This window comes from Eptesicus fuscus, chromosome 1 (assembly GCF_027574615.1).
Source record: "Eptesicus fuscus isolate TK198812 chromosome 1, DD_ASM_mEF_20220401, whole genome shotgun sequence".
NCBI classification, from domain to species: Eukaryota; Metazoa; Chordata; class Mammalia; order Chiroptera; family Vespertilionidae; genus Eptesicus; species Eptesicus fuscus.
Genome location: NC_072473.1, coordinates 132,895,675 through 132,917,859, shown reverse-complemented (window position 1 = coordinate 132,917,859; position 22,185 = coordinate 132,895,675). Strand labels below are relative to the sequence as shown.

The 22,185-nt window shown below is 38.7% G+C and overlaps 1 protein-coding gene across 2 annotated transcripts in view; it reads right to left on the bottom strand.

Annotated features, from left to right (window-relative positions):
- Nucleotides 1-22,185, bottom strand: part of MAOB (monoamine oxidase B) — a 67,613-nt gene that overhangs the window by 5,611 nt on the left and 39,817 nt on the right. For both annotated transcript variants that reach the window (XM_008153023.3, XM_054714334.1), the window contains 9 exons: nucleotides 18,948-19,052; nucleotides 18,133-18,224; nucleotides 11,584-11,725; nucleotides 9,292-9,441; nucleotides 7,949-8,108; nucleotides 5,724-5,820; nucleotides 4,719-4,772; nucleotides 3,668-3,725; nucleotides 833-930 (listed from right to left, as the gene is read on the bottom strand). In XM_008153023.3, the coding sequence (XP_008151245.3) occupies nucleotides 833-930; nucleotides 3,668-3,725; nucleotides 4,719-4,772; nucleotides 5,724-5,820; nucleotides 7,949-8,108; nucleotides 9,292-9,441; nucleotides 11,584-11,725; nucleotides 18,133-18,224; nucleotides 18,948-19,052 (956 nt within the window). The remainder of the gene's footprint in view (nucleotides 1-832; nucleotides 931-3,667; nucleotides 3,726-4,718; nucleotides 4,773-5,723; nucleotides 5,821-7,948; nucleotides 8,109-9,291; nucleotides 9,442-11,583; nucleotides 11,726-18,132; nucleotides 18,225-18,947; nucleotides 19,053-22,185) is intronic.

The following is a 22,185-nucleotide window of genomic DNA, read 5'->3' as shown; positions in this document are numbered from 1 at the left end:
ACATTTATTCACACCCTCTTTTAATTATACACTTTCAACACCCTTTTACTCACTACTCTACATTTCCTATTTTGTTTAGCATGAGCTCGGCATTAAATTACTGCTTGGTTTAATATTACTCTCATATTCATAATAATTACTGCTATATCATTAATTCACACCTTGTTATCATCAAATACAATGAACTAAACACCAATGAGTCATACTTGGATACAAAGCACTATGAATGCTAAAAATCATTGAATTATGCATTTTGTTTGGGTAAATTGTGTGGTATATGAATTATATCACAATAAAGATGCTAAAAATAAAACTGATTATCAATATACTGATTATTGTATATTATATGCTATTTGTATTTTCTCATACACCCAATAAGAAAAGTGAGGTTCAAAGAGGTGAGGTGACCTATCCAGGATGAAAAAGTCAGTTACTGGTAGAATTGGGAGTGGAGCCCAAGTCCCTTCACTTTCAGTCTTGAACTCATTTTGCTTTTATAATGTACTCATGTTGGCACTTATACAGTTCCATTTGAGGAAATTTTACTGAGCTGTAAACTCAGTATAAAGGTACTTCTTCTTACAATGTAAGTGAACCTTCTGATTATCTAAGTTCCTATTATGATGCTGCAAACTTCTTTGGTTATATTGATTGGGATTGTTTCTTCAAAGGACTTAGAGTGAAAGGCACCCCCATGCTGCAGAATGATGACTTCTTTCATGAAATTTACAATACACAAACAAGATTATGGATTTTTAACATTCCTAAGAAACAGAAGAGCTACATGAACCTGTTTAGAATTTGGATTAAAATTAGCACGCTTTTACTCTACCTTCCATATTGAGTCATGATCCCCGGGGGGAAGTAGGTTGTGTAGCAGCCTCCTGAGTACTGATCCTCACACCAGTTCTTCTCTTCATAGTGCACCGGCTGCATGGCAGAGTGACAAAAGCTCAAAGAAGACTCAAGGGAATCCACTCCAGAATAAAACAAACACATTCTAACAAGCTTCATATTGAAGAACCATCATATGTTTGAAGTAGAGCCTTATTATCCTGATGTTTTTTAGAGATATGTCTTTCGGCAGGTAAATATCCTTGGTAATAAAATAAGCAATTTTGACTTCAGAAAGTTTTCTCAGTTGGTTCATTCATGTCTCAGGTACTGCTCACAAGCTGCAACTGTTTAGTTCCATTTAAAAATTGGTCTTAACTATTAATAAATTTTAGTGCCTAATGGTTTCAAGACAAGTTTTAAAAAGGATTTTTGCTTCTGGAGTGGTTGGAATAGAAAAAAACACACAGAAAAACATGTCTGTCAAGGAAAAAAGATGATTAGATTCATGTTTTGAGCTTTGTTGAAGGAAACTAGATAGACAAATTAATATTTTCATGGGATATAGGCAATTCTGTTGATGATACTTGTAAACAACTATTCATCTAAAAATATGTTTTTGCCATGAACAGGCAAAACATTAGATGACATTTCACAAAGCTCAAGCTCTTTATTAAAATAACTAAACATTCACATTATTATTAAGCATGATTTTGAAAAGATAAAATCAACATGGCAAGTATTAAGAGGAAAAATGTTCCTTTAAAATAAATTTTGGTAAAATGTTTTATTTAAAATATTGCAGTCCTGTCAACAATGTTGTAATAACTATGCATGGTGCCAGTTGGGTGTCAAGTGGAGTACTTTGTGAAGTATATGGCTGTCTGGCCACTGTGCTATGCATCTGAACCAAATACAAACTAATATTGAATGTAGACCATAATAGAAAAAAATTAAAAAAGGTAAAATGGAAAATTCCAGAAATAAAAATAAATTGCAGTCACTTAGAGAACTTTGGGTAGTCATTTGTAATGCATCCTATTTACAAAGCACTAGACCCTGACTGAGGGGTATAAGTTGCTCCAGACCTGTAGTGTTATTGAGTTTTGTTGAAGGAAACTAGACAGACAAATTAATGTTTTCATGGGATATAGGCAATTCTGTTGGTGGTACTTGTAAACAAATATTGGTCTAAAAAATGTCTGATGGCCAGCCCTCTGCCCTCTCTGCATCTGAGGGTGACAAGCACCACATCAGCACTCTTCTCTGACTGTTTCCTGCCAATCAGAAGGAAGGGTGGACTTCATCTTTCACCTTTCCTTGCTCCCAGGACTTGCTTCCTTCCACACAATAGACCACAAAGCAAGCATAAAGCAAGTGCCCCCCTCTATGCCAAGAGCAATCAAGGACAAGACCACCCCATTTTTATCAGCAGCAACTAATCATTCACATTCTTAATAGGAAAAAAGACTTTTCCAGCTTAAAAATGATCAACTTTTTTGGGAATTTGAGAATAATTGCTTTCCTCTCCAACTGAGATTCAACAAACAACTACCTTACAGGTTGGTGGAATAATTTCAATTAAAATTGTGTCATCCTAAGAGAATCTCAGAATGTAATTTCAAAAAAGTTGGGATATCCATCAGGATAAAATCTCGAACAGTATTTTTAAATAGAAAAAAACAGTAATTTTAACATATATATATATATATATATATATATATATATATATATACATATATATATATATATATATATATATATATATATATATATATATTTGGTTTTGCTACTTTACTCATACTACCTTTGTGCCTAGAGTTGATGCTTATATTTAAACTTGCTAAATTGTATATGAAAGCAGAAAATGAAACAAAACACACTCCCCATTATTATGTTTCTATCTAAAACCATCAATTAATTATTCTTGTTCATTTGCTGAGAAAGAACTCCAAAAATCCTTAAGAGTACACATTTTACCTACATGAAGTACAGGAAAAAAAAAACTTGCTTTACAAGAATGAACAAAAATGACAAACTCAAAAGCTACAACAACTGGACTAGGAGAAAGCAAGTTACTGCAAAGTTGAATAAAATAAGTGCTAGAATAATAATAACAAGCCATGTAGCTGCTCAACCAGGTCATGGCATGCATTGAAGAAATTTGTACTTAATAGGCTTAACAAGTTAAACATTCTTAACCCCTTCATTAGATATTCCTCACACTTTAACTGCTCATTTGTACATTGGTTTCCATTGCCTTCAAATGCTTCATGGATAACTGGATTTAATAATCACTTACAAAAAATTATTTAATCCATGTAAAAACATAAAGAAGCCAGCAGTCTGGTAAATGTAATGAGAAGACCGATCCATTCTTTAAATAGTGATGTGGGAGGCGGTTATGGCTACTGGTTATGAGTACATGGGACCCTTTGACTGTCAACAAACACCCTTCCACAAGGCCTCCCTACCCCACCGTATTCCTCCTTTGACCACCTGCAGAGTACTACTAGTTTAACTTAAAGATCAGTTTTCTCAGGCTACTTCCAAAGATATCTAGGGAACCCAGCTGAATGGGCTTGTCTGTCTTTCCCTGCACCCCGAACGTTCCAGTAGTGTTGCAAGTTTCCTGAGCTGCCACCAACACAGCCAGGGCCCATATTCTTTGGGACAACTTATGTGTTGATCAGCCCTGTGCAGACCCCTTTGAGAATGCATTAGGGAAAACATGAGCTCTAGGGCCCTACTGATGAGCCTATCCCTGCTAGTCCCTTGAGGACAAAGCAAGATATCTCTCTCTCTTACGGAAAGGATTGAGAAGCAGCCTTACCTGCAAAGCTTCTTGGGATCCCAGAACTTTGGCATAGAGCTCACAAAGTTTGTTCAACCTATGAGAGGAGGAGTGGGGACAAAAGTGAAAACGAAGGAAGTGGAACAAAATATGAAAGAGGCACCTATCCCCTCATTCAAAAAGACGCTGTGAGCCATTGCTTCCACTTGATATTTCGTTTGAATTTTTCAAAACAAGGCACTTGGTTCTATTTCAAATGTCTTAAATCAAAGAGGTCACAAGCAGAAAATAAAGTGAGGCATGGCCTGAATCGCTGGGGGCATACAGGAATTTGTTCCTTCATTAAAAAAAATGTTGTGTTCCTCTTAAGTGTCAATCTGCCAAGCACTGGACATTCTGGGAGGATGCAGACATGATCCTTACTCACCCCTTTCCTACTCCACTGCAAAGCAATAGGCATAGCGGAAAGAGAAGGGAGCAAGAAAAGCTTTACATTTTGTTTCTGTCTCTTATGAACTGTAAGGTCTTCAGCAGGTTACTTAAGGTCTCAGAATTTAAGTTTTATCAACAAACTCACATGATCTTTTCATTAATAATGTAAAACAGTGTGATCCCATCAGCGGCATCACCCAGGAACTTGTTAGAAATGCATTCTCCCCATGTAAATTTTTAGCTCCTGGGCTATATTCATTTTTGTATTCTCAGGTGATATGTGTATTATGTCTTCTCTGTAACTTCTTTCATGGTTTCTTATGTACAATCAGCTCAATAAATATTGATTTGAATACTTGATTCTTAAGTTATAAGTACTGTGCCCTTATACAAGACCCTTATAATTAACACAACAGACATGTAACATTGGAAACACATATTTTTAGGCAGTATTTAAGTTAAAAAGTTAAGTAAAATTGAAAGGCAGTCAAGTAGACAGAAAAGAAGGGAGGGAGGTGAAAGGGAGGGGAGGGGGAGGAAGGAAGAGAGAGGCAGAGGAAGGAAGGAAGGAAGGAAGGAAGGAAGGAAGGAAGGAAGGAAGGAAGGAAGGAAGGAAGGAAGGAAAAGAGGGAAAAAAGAAGCACTTTTTTTTTCTTACCTTTCTTCTTTGGTAAGACGTGCCAGTTTTAGGGTTTTGTGGGAAAGGATAAATCTAAAACATACAAACAAGCAAAAAAAAGGGGGAAATTAATTGCTGCTTTCATCTTGGCCTCATTTCTATAGCTACACATGTGCCTAGTGCACAAGTTAAAAGTAAAGCCAAAGAAACAAATTATACAGTAGTTATTTAATGTTTTACTATTTACATGTTACATTCCAGACACTGAAATGCACCTTCCAGTTTTGGGGATTCAAGATGCTAAAGATAGATGACTAGCTATAATTTCTGCCTAGGGTAATACTATGACTGACCTACTTCTCTCTACGTAGCTGGTGGCTAACAGAAATGTCCAACTAAGTCATGTCTAAGCCTTTCCAATTTCATCCACCCCATTGTCCTTTGGTTCTATCTACACAATGGTGTCTCTCTAGTGGCCACCCTTCTACTAGTAGAATCTACCTCCATTTGTAGCTGTATGATTGCTTTCCACCTCGCAACTGTCTTTGATCTCCCTCCTCTGACCCTACACTCTCTCTGAAATAAACTCATACATATTCTAGGGCTCATATTAATTTTGACTGTTCCCTGCCAAGATGAGGACTGGGCTCTTCTCTAGTGGGACTTGGCAAACCTCATCATTCCACATAAATAACATTGATGTTCGCATAAGTCTCCATAAGAAGCCCTCTTGATAAAAACCCTAAATCAGGTCTTCATAGCATGCTTTCACAAAAGATAGCTTATGGAAATATATCAAGTCACGGCATTAAATATGAAGCAGAAAATTAATATAGCAAATTTTAAAATGTTACTGGTGTTATAATTTCTTTCTAAATATTCATTGGAAGACATTATTTATAAAAGAATTTTTCTGATGCTGGATTGGGAGAAGAGTGCTATTGGGTACAAATTTATTTTTAAAAGTTTGGGACACATTATCAATAGTATGGTAATACATTGTCGACATCAAATAGCATTCATACCACCATAACTGTGCCTTACCCCATTATGGCAGCATAGTTGCCATCAGGTTTGGTATCATCCAACGTGTAGGCAATTGGAGCTTCCTCTCCTTCAATAATCATGGTTCCACAATAATCTTGGAAGGACAGCAAAATGGAAGAAGACATTCATCACTCTCTCAGGATACCCATAGCAGTTACAATGAGCACACAGAGCTCCAAACCATTTCAAACATGATCTCCAGAACAACTTGAGAAACAATTTCAGCTCATTCTGCACAAAGGGCTTGCTCATTCCCCTCCTGAACAAAATATATGCAATTTCAACAAAAGACTATGAAATGGTGACAACATCAAAACAGAATCTAAAATGTTATAACAATAACCTACTACAGTGCACCCTACCTCCTGGCCCATCATTTACTTGCAAATTGAGTTTCTTTGAACAAAATTATAGTGGAAGACTCTGGAACAAATGTATAGAAAACCCAATGAGAGGGTTTCAAAATGAGAGAGAAAGAACTCTGAGGGTGTGCACCGCCTTGACCTGCATATGAGCAGACACACCTGTAAAACCTTTAACCTGCACTTGCTTCTCTTTCTCTCTCTCTCCTCTCACACCCCTCCCCACTGTGCATTCCTGAGAATCAATGTCCTCGTCAGCCTCTGGGATGAGGGGTGTTTGTATTCCACTCAGGTGTGCTGAGGCAGGAAAAACACCGAGAAAAACGGAAAAGTTTAATGAGGTTCTTTATCAAGAGTAACAATGACAAAAGCAGTAACAAGCTACAATCACACAAACAGGAATGAACTCTTAGGGAAAAAATAGGGGACCTGAATCACAAGAGGAATCGGTTTAGCAGCATGTTCTTCACGGTGGGTCACTACACACTGTCCTTTGCAAAGGGTAGATTATTTGCTCAACTAATGCACTAATTTAACAGTAGCCCTACACAGGATCTCCTGGTGGTGGGGGGGGGGGGAATTAGGAGGCTACAATGTGGCTAGAAAAGGATATATACAGGAAGAACCACCCTAAGGTAAAACTGAAACTTCTTTGCCTCCAGCATAATCTCTACCTTTTCTGCAGTTTAGTTCCTCATTTAAGTTCATCCTTCTCTTTGCCCTCAGTCCCAGGTACTGACTGTTCATACATGGCCTTCTCTCAGAAGAAAAATAGATGTGATAAGAGTAAATGTGATAAGATTCTAGCATTGTTATTATCCAATATAGTAGCTACTAACTGCATGTGGCATGTTACATTTTAATTTAAAGCAATTAAAATAAAATAAAATAGAAAAATGTGCCCAACCAGTGTGGCTTAGTGGTTGAGCGTTGACCCATGAGCCAGGAGGTTATGGTTTGATTCCTGGTCAGAGCACATGCCCAAGTTGTGGGCTCCATTCTGTGCAGGGCATGCAAGAGGCAGCCAATCAATGATTCTCTCTCATCATTGATGTTTCTATCTCTCTCACTCCCTCTCCCTTCCTCTCTGAAATCAATAAAAATATATTTTTTTTAAAAGAAAAAGAAAAATATGGTTCCTTAGTTTCATTAGTTACATTTCAAGTGTTCAACATCTACATATGGCAGGTGGCTGTCATATTGAACAGAGCAGTTCTAGCGCATTTCCATCATTCCAGAATCTAGCACTTTTAGTGAGCATCCCTGTAATGTTTTTCCCAGTATCATAGCACACTTGCTGACTATATCTGAATGAGTAAATTTGATTTAATTTAATATAGTAGAATCTTGACACAAATGAGAACTTGCCTGGAAATGTTCGGAATCCCCACTTTTGTGAATACCTCTATAAACTCATTCTTTTTTAAAATTTCAATTACAGTTTACATTCAATATTATTTTGTATTAATTTCAGGCATACAGAATAGTGGTTAGACTTTATAAAGTGGTCTTCCCAATATTTCAAGTACCCATCTGGCACCGTACATGAAACTCTTACTTTAAAAATCTGTTTTAGAAAATAATAATAACCTATGTTCACAAGATCTTGTGAGAGGATTAAATACATTTTATATAGAATTAGAAAAAGAGTTGGTCATATTCTAATGGAAGATAATTTTGAGTTTGTGCCAATATATTTTATCTGATAGAATTGTACTTAGAACCTGGATTAATTAATTGTACTTAAAACCTAATGTTTTATGCCCAGCATTCTAATAAAAAGGTACACGCAAATGTGTGTCTTTGCACCAAGTTTCTTTGACCTTCTCCCCAAGGTCTTTATTTAAGGAAAATACTTACTCTTTTTCCTCCAAAAGGGCTCTTTATAATAAACGATACACTTGATGACTGAACCCAAAGGCACACGAGTGATTAGCTGGTTTCTCATCATTGGCAGAGGAGGATTGAAATGAATCTTCATGCCCAGAATAGGAGGAATAGCACTAATCACATACTTAGCCTGGAAGAGGGAGGGGGAAGTGGTTAAACATTGTTGGTGGGTTGTGCTTTTGTCCTAATGTTTCTCCCTCAATTAACTCTTCTCCCCACTTCATTCTCTTTTAAAAAAAATATATTTTATTGATTTTTTTTTTACAGAGAGGAAGGGAGAGAGAGAGAGTTAGAAACATTGATGAGAGAGAAACATCTATCAGCTGCCTCCTGCACACCCCTCACTGGGATGTGCCCGCAACCAAGGTACATGCCCTTGACCGGAACTGAACCTGGGACCCTTCAGTCCACAGGCCGATGCTCTATCCACCGAGCCATGCCGGCTAGGGCTTCATTCTCTTCTTAACAGAAGAACTAAAAGGATCTTGTTAAAATCAAAATGAGCCTTTATTGTTTCCTAGTTCAAAATCTCCAATGACTTCCCATCACACTTAGAGTCAAAACCAAGTTCCTCACAGTCACTTCCAAGACTTCCAAGACCATACAAGTCATCTCTGATCTCACCTCCTGTTATTCTTCCCCTCAATTCTCAATTCTGCCATTTTGACCACCTTGCAGTTCCTTCATCATGCAAGGCTTGTTTCTACCTCAGGACTTTTGCTCTGGCTGTACTGTCTACCTAGAATGCTCTTCCCTCAGAAAGTTATATGACTTAATCTATCATCTCTTTTGGTTTTCTGCTCAAATATCACTTCTGAATGAGTCTTTCCTTGATGACTTATTTAAAATTGCATGACCATTTGTCCCACCCCCACCTTATGGCAGACTCTCCCCGGCTTCCCTGCTTGATTTTTCCACAGTGCTTGTATATTTTAACTAAGGACTTTCTCCTTCATGAGAATGTAAGCCACATGAAGGCAAATAATTTTATCTGTTTTGTTCAATGTTCTTCTCCCAACTCCTAGAATATGGCCAGGCACATAGAAGGCACTTGATATTTATCAAATATATATTTTATTTGTTTTTATAATTATGTAGGAGCCCAATACAGAGGGTTGATAATATACCAGTAGGCTTTTATATCCCCCCTCCCAAATATTCTGGTTCTCTCTTCCTTTCTTTCATATAGACTTAGTTTTTCCACTTTTGGCAAAGGGATGGTCTATAAAGTCTGGAACATTCTTGATTTTATTTAAGCTTTGGTTATGTATGGGATTCTGGCCTCTTTTCCTTAGTTTAAGGCTCTTGGTTACCTCATACACCTCATGATTTAGGGTCTCCACAAGGATATTTTCTCCTGTCTGGTCAATGTGAGTCACAGCCCTCTCCAGCTTCACTTGATCCCCAAGGAGATTCATTATCCGCTCACACACTTGACCAGATCCACCCACAAATTTCCTCTCCTGGAAAGAAAACAAAGATTAAAAAGATAGGCAGGAAATATAGTAATGGGTATAAATTATTAAATTGATAGTTTTTTCTCACATATCTTTTTGTTTATATATATATGTAAATTTTCATTTTGCTGTTGTGAAGTGTCTTTTACCATTGCTGTCTAACTAGTGATAGCTGGATTTTGACAAAATCACAGGTTTTTCTAACAGTCAACTTCCAGACTATGCTTTTGCAGATTTCCAGGCTCCAACCTCAGCTGGACAATCTCACCCTGACCCTATGCCCTATCTGCCTGGTCACAATCCCTGCTCTGTGTATCATCTGCATCCTTTTATTGAGTTGCTGGGTCTGGTGAAGCTATACCTACAGCTGGGCCATGACTTGAATGAGCCTGTTTTTTCCCATTCATATTACTCAGGCTCAGAACCTCCCTGGCCCACTCATCCCCAGACCAACCTACTCCCTGTTTCAAGCTGCCCATCTCATTCTGGGTCAGGTGCCTGCTGCTTCTGTGGCCACTGCACCATCTTTTCTGAGCCCTGCTAAAGCTTGCAAATGTTCTACAGAGTTGAACTGACTGCCTCCTCCCAAATTTTCAGTTCAATTAACTTTTAATTTGTTTTTGTTGACTTCAGATAGAGGAAGGGAGAGGGAGAGAGAGATAGAAACATCAATGAGAGAGAATCATTGACCAGGCGCCTCATGCACACCCCCCTACTGGGGATCGAGCCCACAATCCGGACATGTGACCTGACTGGGAATTGAACCATGACCTCCTGGTTCATGGGTTGATGCTCAACCACTGAGCCATATCAGCTGGACTCAGTTAATTTTTTAAAAGACTGTTTCAAATAAGCTTAGGAAGAAAAGAATGAGGAAAGGAGAAAGAAGTGGGGAATGAAGAGGAAGAGGGTGAGGACAAAGAAGGAGAGAAAAGAAAAATGACTACCAAGCAGATTATATAAGAACTCTAAACCACTTCTTACTATACCTAACACAGTGCCTTATACAATGCTGGGGCTCAAGAAATAGGCAATGAATGAATTAATGAATTCCACATGTGTGTGTTTTAGGTTTAAATGCATTTCTGACTTTCCTTGTTGAATTTACCAAGAAGTGCTAATCATGTTCATCAGATGTTCTCCTAGCCTATCTAATAAAAAGGGAATATGCTAATTGACCATCACACCCTCACAAAGATTGTGGTGCCCACAGCCAATAAGAAGGGAATATGCTAATTGACTGCCACCCTCTCAAATATGGCAGCGCCCACAGCCACAAGATGGCAGTGCTCAGTCCCCTCAGCCCCACTGGGGTGGCAGGCATGCGGCATGTTCGGGCTCGCCCCCAGGTGGGTCTGGCTGCTCCTTGTGCCTGCCTCCAGAGTCTCCCAGTCCCCTCAGCTCCTCAGCTACCCAGGGCTGCCCGAGGCACAGGCAAGCATTGAATGGCAGTTACCCAGCCACCACCCAAGGCCACCCAAGGCTCGGGTAACCAGGGCTGGCTGAAGCTTGTGCTGCTGGCAGTAGCAGCAGCAGAGCTGTGATGGGGGCATCGCCTTTCCCTGATTGCCTGGGTTACCTCCCACCCCTGAGAGCTCCTGGATTATGAGAGGGGACAGGCCGGGTTGAGGGACACCCCCTCCAGTGCATGAATTTTCATGCACTGGGCCTCTAGTAAGTATATAAAAGAGATAAGCTTAATCTTTTTAAAAATGTATTTTATTGATTTCAGAGAAGAAGGGAGAGGAATAGAGAGAGATAGGAATATCATTGATGAGAGAGAATCATTAATCAGCTGCCTCCTGCATGCCCCACATGGGAGATGGAGCCTGCAACCTGGGAATGTGCCCTGATCAGGAATTGAACTGTGACCTCCTGGCTCATAGGTGATGCTCAACCACTGAGCCATGCCAGCCAGGCTAAGAAGCCTAATCTTAAAATTACATTGGCTGCTTGGTTCTTACATTGGGTACCTACGAAACAGACTGTCCCTCACAAAAGTCACCTTGAGCTGCTATGATATAGTTCTGAGAGCCACAAGACTGCCTCTTGATTCATCCCATCCATTCATGAATGAAGGATGATGTCAATCTTTCATTTTTGGCAGTGGTGATTTTCTGCTGGAATGGTGGAGGTATGGATAGGTACCTGCCCTCCATTGGTTGTTGAGATTATCCTTGTTGTGCCTCCACATTGCTTCACATACCATAGGAACCACAGAGCAGAGACCTCATGCGTCTCCGCAGTGACACACAGGTTCACAAAGAGAGTAGCGAGCTTCTTTGCAGATCTACTCAGGAAGAAATAAGAGAAAAATTAGCAAATGCAAGAGCATCAACTTAATTCTCTGGAAATTATTCAAGCAATAAATTTATTTAGGTAAGTTTGGCAAAACTTAGCAAGTCACAGAAAATTGTCACTAGAATCCTGTATTATTAAATACTAGAGGCCCAGTGCATGGAATTCATGCATGGGTAGGGTCTCTAGGCCTGGCCTGCAATCAGAGACAATCTTCTCCAGCTGTTGGTAGCTGGTCCCAACCCCCACCATCAATGCCACTGGTGGCTCTCTATGTGTGGGGTTACCAGTGGGGTGATCGGGGCCCTGCTTGCTTGCACCCGCCTTGGCCTGGTGCCTCTCATGTCTGCCACTACCCACCCCCTGTTCCCCAGTCCCCATTGGGCAATTGGAGCCTGCCAGCTGGGGGGAGGGATGGAGAGGTTGGCTGTTCCCGCCCACTTGCTGGCCCTGCCTCCCCACTGTCAGTCACCATCTGTGTGTTGGGTGACTGGTGGGGCTATTAGAGTAAGGTGACCAGATTGTCCTGCTTTTGGTGGGACAAAACCAATTTTCAACAATTTGTCCCGCGTCCCACGGCGTTTTAAAAAGTCCCTATTTTTGGAAAGATTCTTTCAAAAAAAATCCAAAAGTGGGACAATCTGATCACCTTATATTAGGGCCCTGCTCACTTGCACCCACCTTGGCCTGGTGCTGCCCACATCTGCTGCCACCCACCCCAGGTTCCCCATTCCCCATCAGGTGATTGGAGCCTGCTGGTGTGGGGGAGGGACCAAGAGGTTGGCCAACAGGCCCCAATCAGGCAATTGGGGCCTGAGGGCTGGGGACAGCTCTTGTATTGAGCGTCTGCCCCCTGGTGGTCAGTTCACATCATAGCGACTGGTTGTTCCTCCATCAGGTCGATTTGTATATTAACCATATATATGGTTACATATATATAACATTGGACATTTGGGAAATATGAGATTTATTTTCCCCTTAACCAAAATACCTTATACAGAATCAGCTTGTATTCCATATTCTGTGCTGTCATGATTTCTCCTCACACAGTTGCTAAGCTTCCAGTGATCCCGATCTCAGTAAAAGGCATCACCTTTTACCCAATTGCTAAATCCAACACTCTAGAAATCAACCGTAATTTCTCTCTTTCCATCACTCTCCCCTTGCCGAGAACCAATTCCAGCATGTAATAATTACAAGAGTTTTACCAAAAGGTTGGTGAAGCTTGTGGGCTCAACAGGGTTGAGTCACATGTAGTTTACCTGTTGGAAACGGCTAAAGGGCACTTCCCCCAAACCTGAATAGGATTGTTAACTGCTAGACAGCTCAGAGGATTTTATTGCCTACTGTTGGCCAAACACCTGAACAGCTGTAGGATATTCCCCAAACTGACAATGCTTCTGTACTCTACCCTTTGACACCTTACCCTTTGAAATGTATATTTCCACCTTGCCTTGGGAGAAATGTGTTTAATAAAAGCACAGGGTCCTGAGACAAGGAGAGTCTTCTAGCTCCTTCAGCTGGAAGCTCCTCTGACCCCCAATGCCTTTCAAAACTATCCTTCGTTCTTGGACTCCTTCTTAATCATCTACGCGCAGCCCCTATCTCCAGAATGCTGAGCCCTTTGTAATGCTGGGACAAGAACCCCGGCATCCTCTCATCTAATCCATCTGAAATTCTTATTGTCTTTCGCCACATTACTCCACCTTCCTCACAATCAATTTAGCATAATTTCTTGCCAGGAGAATTGCAATTATCTACACTCAATCTACTCATTACACTTGAAGCCAGACACTTTATGCCTCCCTACCATCCATAGTGCTCTTTCTGAAGTGTAAGTCAAGTCATGACATTACCTTGATTATAACCCTCTAGTTGCATTTGACCAAAACCAGAATAAGATTCAGATCTTTTACTGTGGCTTCCAAAGTCCTAAGTGATATAGCCCATGCCTACCTTCTATATCTTTTCCTGTGGCCTCTCTACTTATTCTAATGTCTCCTCAGAAAGAAGAACTCTTATGTGTCTATGAAAATGAGCATTAACTTCCATATTCCCAGCACTCTGGCATCCTCTCCTCTATCATTTTACTATAGTATAGTTAGTTATCTTTAGAACTCTTTTCATTGTCTTAAATTATCTTAATTGTTATTTTATTATTTTTATTACTATCTCCCCCTCTAGAATATTACCAATGATAATATAGATCTTAACTTTCTTGTTCACCATAGTATCCCCTTTAATAAAAGTACCTGGAACATAGTAACTTCTCAATAATTACTTGTTGGGTGGCTGAATGAATGGTTGATGAGAAATATCAACTAAACTTTATTTTTAAATTATCTATAATGCACAAAGAATATATTAGTTGATGTACCAAACACAGAATTAGTCATAGTTATCTATTCATTCATTATATTGCCTAATGGAAGACAAGCTCAAAGAATTAATGAGGGGAAAATCAATGAATAGCATGTAGATAGGTGAACTTTTGCTTGTAATTGTCAGGTAAATGGCAAGAGGTTATATCCTATCTGCAGGCATACCAGAAAGTGAATGGTTTCATATGATTCTAATGACTCAGTTATATCTAACGCACTTGAAAATTCACCAGTTATGTGTATTTTGAGATCTTTAATAAGGACCAGTCATCCTTTTGACTTTTACATAAATTTTGTGTATTACTAATCTGGTTATGTCTGACTCAGAATTTGCCACCTGATAGTGCTGCTGACTATGGGTGGAATAAATAATACTGTGTTCCATTTATTGAACTCTTTCACTCCTTGGTTTTTAAACTCATTGTCTTATTATATTGTCATCCTATCTAGTAAAGAGGGAATATGCTAATTGACCATCATGCCCTCACAAAGAAGGCAGCGCCCACAGCCACAAGATGGCAGTGCCCAGTCCCCTCAGCCCCGCTGGGGCAGCAGGTGCACAGCACAGCCAGGCCCACCCCTAGGCAGGTCCAGCCGCACTGCGCACCTGCCTCCAGAATCCCCCAGTCCCCTCAGTCCCCCAGCCGCCCAGGGCCAGCCCAAGTTGCAGGCAAGCCTCGAATAGCAGCTGCCCAGCCCCCCAGGGCTGCCCGAGGCTCAGGTAACCAGGGCCAGCTGAGGCTTGCGCTGCCAACAGTGGCAGCAGCAGAGGTGTGATGGGGGTGTCACCTTCCCCTGATTGTTGGGTCGCCTCCCGCCCCTGAGGGTTCCCGGACTGTGAGAGGGGGCAGGCCGGGCTGAGGGACCCCCGCTCCAGTGCATGAATTTTCATGCACCGGGCCTCTAGTAATACTATAACATAGTTATTTTAAAATAATTTTTACTATTTCCCCCCAGTTCCTAAGTTCAAAACAGTCTCAGAGAGGTTAGTAATATGTAGTACACAACTCACAAAATGGTACATCAAACCACATCATACCTGATTCAAACCTCATTATTTTAATACCTCAGAATGCTTTATAATTAGTCAACTGTCAAGTTGACTCACCAAGAGGCACCGCTCTATTCTAGTGTACCTTTACTTTGGAGGTTTGTAGAATCACACCTGGCACATATACTAGTTACTGACAATGTTTGCAGCCATAATAATCTGACAGAACTTTTGTGAAGTCCCCATCATTTAGTCAGCAAATAGTATAATACATATGTTGAAGTAACTTAGAGTTAGTTTTGTAAGATTCCCCATGATAACTGGAGGCATGGAAATTGCTGACTTGTGCTTTCTTTGCAGAGGCAATTCGTGGCATCAATCTAAAGCAAATATCCAAATATTGGTTTAAAATGTTTAAAGTGAAAACATCCTTTGCTGTTTCCTGATGTCATGTTTCTTGTATTCCTTGTTTTATAGGTGAATTGAGGTGGCATAAGATAAAGGGAATAATAAATAACTAAAACAATATTGGCCTACCTATACAGTCAATATTAAACATAAAAACATTGCTATGATTGCAGTTGTTATTGCTGACAATTTGGTAAGAAAAAATAGTCCTGGTTTGAAATGGAGAGAGATCTAAAAGCAATTCTTTCTGGAGGGTCAGGCCATTTTTAATACTTTATTTGATTTACACTGGAAGCTTTAGTGAGAAAAGAAATGAGAAGAACAATATTTGAGGGATAGAAGGTCAAGGAAGTTAGTGCAATAATTTTTTATTCTTTGCCCTGTTGACTTTTTAAAAGATAAATGTTATTATATTTTTTGCATGAAAAATGTATGCACATATAAAATTTGGAAAATTTACAAAATAAAAAATAAGAGAATGAGTATCTCCCACATTTCTGCTTTCGTAAAGACAATCACTAGTCTCAGTCTGATGCATTTTTTTAGTTATAGGTTTTGAAAAGGATATGTACATAGATGACCATATTGCAAATTTAGTATGAGTTTCCAAAAATCATTTTACAAATAGTAACTCTAATAATGAACATTTGTCTTTGAATATATGATTGTGCTTTTAAAACTAGAAAATATTTATCTTTTATATCTTGCTTAGGAAAAGTTAGAAAATTACCTTGTGTTCATATATCCCTAATATCTAGGCCTGCTTTATTTTGTCAGCCAGCCAACAACCTAGAGTTTCACTAAGGGAAGGACTAGGCCAAGGACTATGATAGAAAAAGTCAGATCTCATGCCGAAACCGGTTTGGCTCAGTGGATAGAGTGTCGGCCTTCGGACTCAAGGGTCCCGGTTTCGATTCCGGTCAAGGGCATGTACCTTGGTTGCGGGCATATCCCCAGTGGGGGGTGTGCAGGAGGCAGCTGATCGATGATTCTCTCTCATCGTCGTTTCTGACTCTCTATCCCTCTCTCTTCCTCTCTGTAAAAAATCAATAAAATATATTAAAAAAAAAAAAAAGAAAAAGTCAGATCTCTATGATCCCAAAGGTACATAATTAATCTGATCTTCAGAAAGTTTTGAAGCTCTGTGGGGAGAAAAGACTTAAATGAATTTATTAAAAGCTTTTCATAACATAAGTTATAAAATGAATGCAGGTAATTAAATACCGGATTTTCTATGTTTAATATTAATATTTTGAAAATCTAGTGTATATAATTGAAAATAAATTCTGCAATTTCATTACAATCAAAATAAATTATATTACAAATTAAAATCTCAAAAAGGTGGTAAATAACATTAGCTAAGTGTTTCAAAGATTATAATTAATAATAGGCATTGACTTCATGACAATAAAAGGCTTTTACTATTCCAGAATTGGTTGCTTTCAAAGGTTAAAGACATAGGAGAAGCACAGAGATTTTTTTCACAGGTAATTATATGTTAATAATAATAATAACTAAAAACTAGAAGTAACCAAAATGCCCAACAGGGTGATAATAGATAATTCCGGTCGGTCGAGCCTTTGGTTTATTTTGGAACTTATGGACCCTGGGTTTTTATATACTAGGATTGTACATACTCAATGACAGCCTGATTGTCTATGTTTAATATTATGATATTTTTCAAGCCATTAAATATTATTTTACAACAGAATTTAAAAAGACTGTAGAGTATTACATTTTTAGATGTCCGTAATTAATTTAAGCAATCTTCTTTTATTAGGCATTTACATTTTATCTTTTAAAAATAATTATTTGAATCCCTCTTTCTCTCCCTTCATCCCTCCCTGTATGCCTTTCTCTTTGTCTTCTTTTCTCTCTCTTTCTTGAAGCTAAATTCCAAGAAGCATGGGAGGACAGTCTCCTTGAACTTAGCTTCCATTTTTCCTACTTTATTTGCCACAAATTCACCAGGCCCAGGAACTCACAACCCTTTCCATTTTCCTTGCTGTTCAAGAGCAGTGAGTGGTGTCTATATAGATAGACTTCATAGTTCATATGGTATAGTCCCCAGCACTTCCAACTAGAATTTAATGCTTGGCTCATGAATAGTTGCTTTCAACACTACATGCTTTTCATTTAATAAAAGCAGTCAATCCAGTAATACATGTTTCCTCTACAGTTGTAAACTATACAGACATTCTCTAGAAGTTCTTTTCAAATCCTTGAAGAATTGCACCCATACGGTGTTTCAAACACAAGTGTAGAGATGGTCATTAGAGATGCTACATCTCTATACTTGACAACAAGTGAGAAGCACAAAAGTATTCCTACCATCAACAACTTGATAAATATTTAAGCTAATGGTCTTTAAGCTGTTCTAAGCAAAGGAGGTGGCACATTCTGGTCTGATCTGGGTATTTTATGGGATAATACCAGGTTGGTGGTGCAAAACTCTGACACCTTTAGGGCAGAACCCATTTTCAATATTTCTCAGCATTCCTCCTGGCCAAATGGCATGGTTTTAGACACTAAGTACTTGTCCCATTCCTGTTTAATAGTATTCTAAATTAACCTGAATGATGGTCACAATAAATTCCTGTGTCTAACAGAAAGTCTTACTCAGTCCAGCAGAGTTTGTCTAGCAGCTCCTTCATTGTCATGTGGTCCCATTCTTCTGCAAGGGGTGCCTTCCATGGGGCATCACTGGGAATCTACATTCAGATGAGGATTCGGGGGGGGGGGAGATTTAATTTTATACTTTAATTATTTCAATAGTATTAAAAACTCTAACTTAAAGAAGGAAAATATAAGTTTTTCAAATCCCCCAATCGTGACTTTTGCTACAAATTCAATCCTGCCTGTGTAGCTTTTCTATTATTGATATATACCACATGATCCATATTTAATTTATGATAATACTTTCTGCACAGTAAATGAAGGCTATGTTGTAATCAGGTTATTTCCAAATAGCAATTAGGAAGTTACTTATGTAGGGAGAACATTTACAAGTTCATCTCCTTAGTAAGGCTTAGACAGCCATACCAAATCACATCTAAACTGGACTTTCAGGTCAAGATCTGTGTGTATTTTCTTATGGGTTACTGGTTTGAACAGGGTGGTGTCTCAAATACCTGGAAGTCTTGTTTTGTTATGTCCTGAGGATTTTCTAGATTAGAAACATCATCTCAGAAAGGGAGAGTAATATATGATCTTCTCCCCTTTCACAAGTAATATACAAATAGCAATCTGTTGGGTATCTCATTCTTTTAGAGGTTAGAAACAAGTTCATGTTATTGATTTCAAAAATCTTTACTGAGAGTGACTATGACCTACACAATGTGCTAGGCATTGATGATATGTTGCATCTCCTTTCTTTTAAGGACTAAACTTATGAAAAATACAAATGTAATCACAGAAGCTTTGAAAAGCTTTACCTCTTGTCCCATGTCATCAATTGTCCGCCAAAGGTTGTTATGATCTAGGTAGGTAATTGGATTCCACACAGGTGGGAATGGGCCCTTGAATTTGTATGATTTTCCCTGTGAGATATAAAATATTTTTAAAGGAAACATTTACTACAATATAAAAGTATTTAAATCTGCCAAGTAGAATGTCTGCAAGCAAAATCATGTTATCAATATGTGATACACACTCCTTGTGGTCTTGGAACTCTACTTAACATTTTATCAAAGAGATTTCAAATAAAATTCTGTTCACTAAATAAATTTGAGCCATATGTGAAAGAGATAGATAAAAATGTAAATCAATGCCACTCACTTGATTTTTTTAAGAAACTTTTTTCATAAAAATATTTAAACGTGTAATAGAGTTATTATTTTAGTAGAATTAATAGGTATTGTTAAAAATTCTGTTTCAATTCCTAATGTGGGAAATATAAATAGAGTCACATGAAGAAAAACTACTTGAGGTTTTCAATAATTTTCAAGGATGTAAAAGTTTGAGAAGTGCTGGAATAGAACTACAGAAGAAGTGCAGGATGACTTTCAAGAGGCCAACAGAACTGATTCAAATGGGCTCTGAAACTTAATAGTTGTATGACTATAGGCAAGTTGCTCAACATCTGTTGGTCCCTTATCTTTAGATTTTGAATAATGATACCCATCTCACAGGGATATTGTAGAAATTAACTGAGATTATACAGGGCAAACAGGATGCACTAACTAAATGGATGTTGCTGACGGTTCTATGATCATGATGAGTGTCCTGTCATTTATAGAGCCACGACTTATGCATAAATCCATGGCCACATTTTTTATTAATTTCATTTGGATACATTCCTAGAATCAGAATTCCTACCATGAAGATTTATGTTTGACTTTTTAAAGCAGACTTGCTGAAAACAGCAATCAACTTGATCATCACATGGTCTTATTTTGTAGCCTGTGAGCTTCGGTGGGCTCAGTAAAAACATCTGGAATCTGCCTTCTGCATTCCCCACCTCAAAAGTGGGGGAACAGTTCTCAGAAACAACCTTGCTTGGTGACATGCATCTCACTAATATCAACTTCAATGCTCCAGATGTCCTGCTTTTCTCTTGACCCTTTTCCCCTGGAGGCAAAGAACCTACACCCGATTTCTGTCCCTTATGGGTAGCCACTTCGCCATCTTATTCTTGAAGCTGACCCTGTCTCTGCCAGTAGAAAGAGATGGCCTGGCCCTTCTTAAATCTGGCTCCTTGGTAGTAAGTAACCTTTCCCTACCAAGGAGTTTTTCCTCTGCTGTTCCTGGAAATCTTGCCTCTCTCACTGTGGGAAGCTGGAGTAGGCTGTGCAGCCCTCCAGAACTCAATGATTTTTACAACTATTGGCAAAGACTACATTTGGGCCATGAAGTTTTACTTTTTATCTGTATTTCTAATTTAGGAGAAAAGAAATTTAATCTTCCCCATGAAGGAGGTGAATGGGGAGTGCTGAAAGCTCTACTTAGGCAAATGGCTTTATTCTGTTCGTGTGTTCACATTTCAAAGCACCTGGAACTGGCACTGACACTGTCTTCTGGTTGTACCATCACATGGGTGAAGCTGGAGGGAGGAGCAGACAACATGGCGATGTTTTTGGAACCTGCAAGCAGCACTGAAGTACATGAAAGGCCCGGAATTGTCCATGTTGGCAAAAATGGGGAAGATGGGGATAGGACCTCATATGAGGATAGGAATGTTTTCTTTTGGGAGGATTAGCAAGGAATTCCCAATCTTTTCCTCCATGAACCTCACCAATGACTTGTTAGTGAAAATGAAAAATACAGCAAAAGTTGTATGGCTACAAACATACTCAGACTGAAAAGAGACAATTAAGAGGAGAAACTTTGTAATCAAATGCAAAGCACACAAGGCAAAGCTCATTTTTACATTATAGATGTTAATTTTAAAATCCCATTAATGTTCATATGAAAGTTTGTGCCAGGAGCAAGACTGAATTTTCCATCTTTAAAATGTCTCCAAGGACCTTAAAAACAACAACAAAACATCTCTTATTATATTTTTTGAGTTATTTAGGAAAGGACCTTGGATTTAGAATCCACATTATCTCCAAATTCCAATGAATTGTATATGTCTAAATATTGAAGTCTTCTCTTCCATCATTTTAACATGCTCTGTCAGCTGAATTAGCTTACATATAATCTTAATTTAGAGAAAAGAACACTTTATCTCACTAAAAGAGATTAAAATTCTCCATAAATAATTTACACAAAAGACAGTTTTCCCAGCTCTAATATTCAGTTTAATTAATATATCTAATGTGGTTTTAAATACACACAAGTATAAAATGCTTATTAAAATACCCACCATTAAAGGGATGCAAAATTGCATGCTTGTATAGATATGCTATGGTTTAAAAAATTTACTACAGAAGCACAATATTGTGATAATATATAATTGGTTTTTGTCCCAGTTCCTGGCACAGGAATTTCAAAACATTTGGAATTCCTGAGTGATAGGGTTGAGAGGAGTGTCTTTTATTTCTTATAACAAACCTCTTTCAACCCTTCCTGAGCTTATGCTAATGAGGCGACTTTTTGTGGACCCCCAAATAGCTTCAGGATTGCCAGAGGAACCAATTATGTGATTAGAAGGTTGGCACTTCTAACCCATCCCTGGACCTACAGGGAATGGTGAGAGGGCTGGAGATTCATTTAATCACCAAATGGAGAAGGATTTTCATCAATTATGCCTACATAATGAAACCTTCATAAAAACCCCTAAACAAGGGAGTTCAGAGAGCTTCCAGGTTGGTGAACAAGAACCAATGTGCCTGAAGTGTGGTGTACACAGTAAACATATAAATACTCACTAATATTATCATTACTGTACATATACTGTTCTTTTCACAAAAGGCATTGCCAACCATAATCTAGAGGTTGAGAGCATTGGCTCAAGACACAGACTAATGTTTGATCTTAGGTAAATTACTTTACATCCCTGACACTTTCATCATGTTAAATGTGGGGAAAGGCACAGGGCTGAGATGAGGATTAAGTGAGATAATAGAGAGAGAATGCTTATAAGAATGTTATTATTATTTTAATAAATACCACAATGCCCCTTTACAAACACATCTGGAGCCCCCCATGAAAAGAGGCTCTCTGGGCCCTCTAAAGGAAGCAGAGGTGCAAAGCTTTCTGCCCTCACAACATCACTCAGCATGCTGGAAG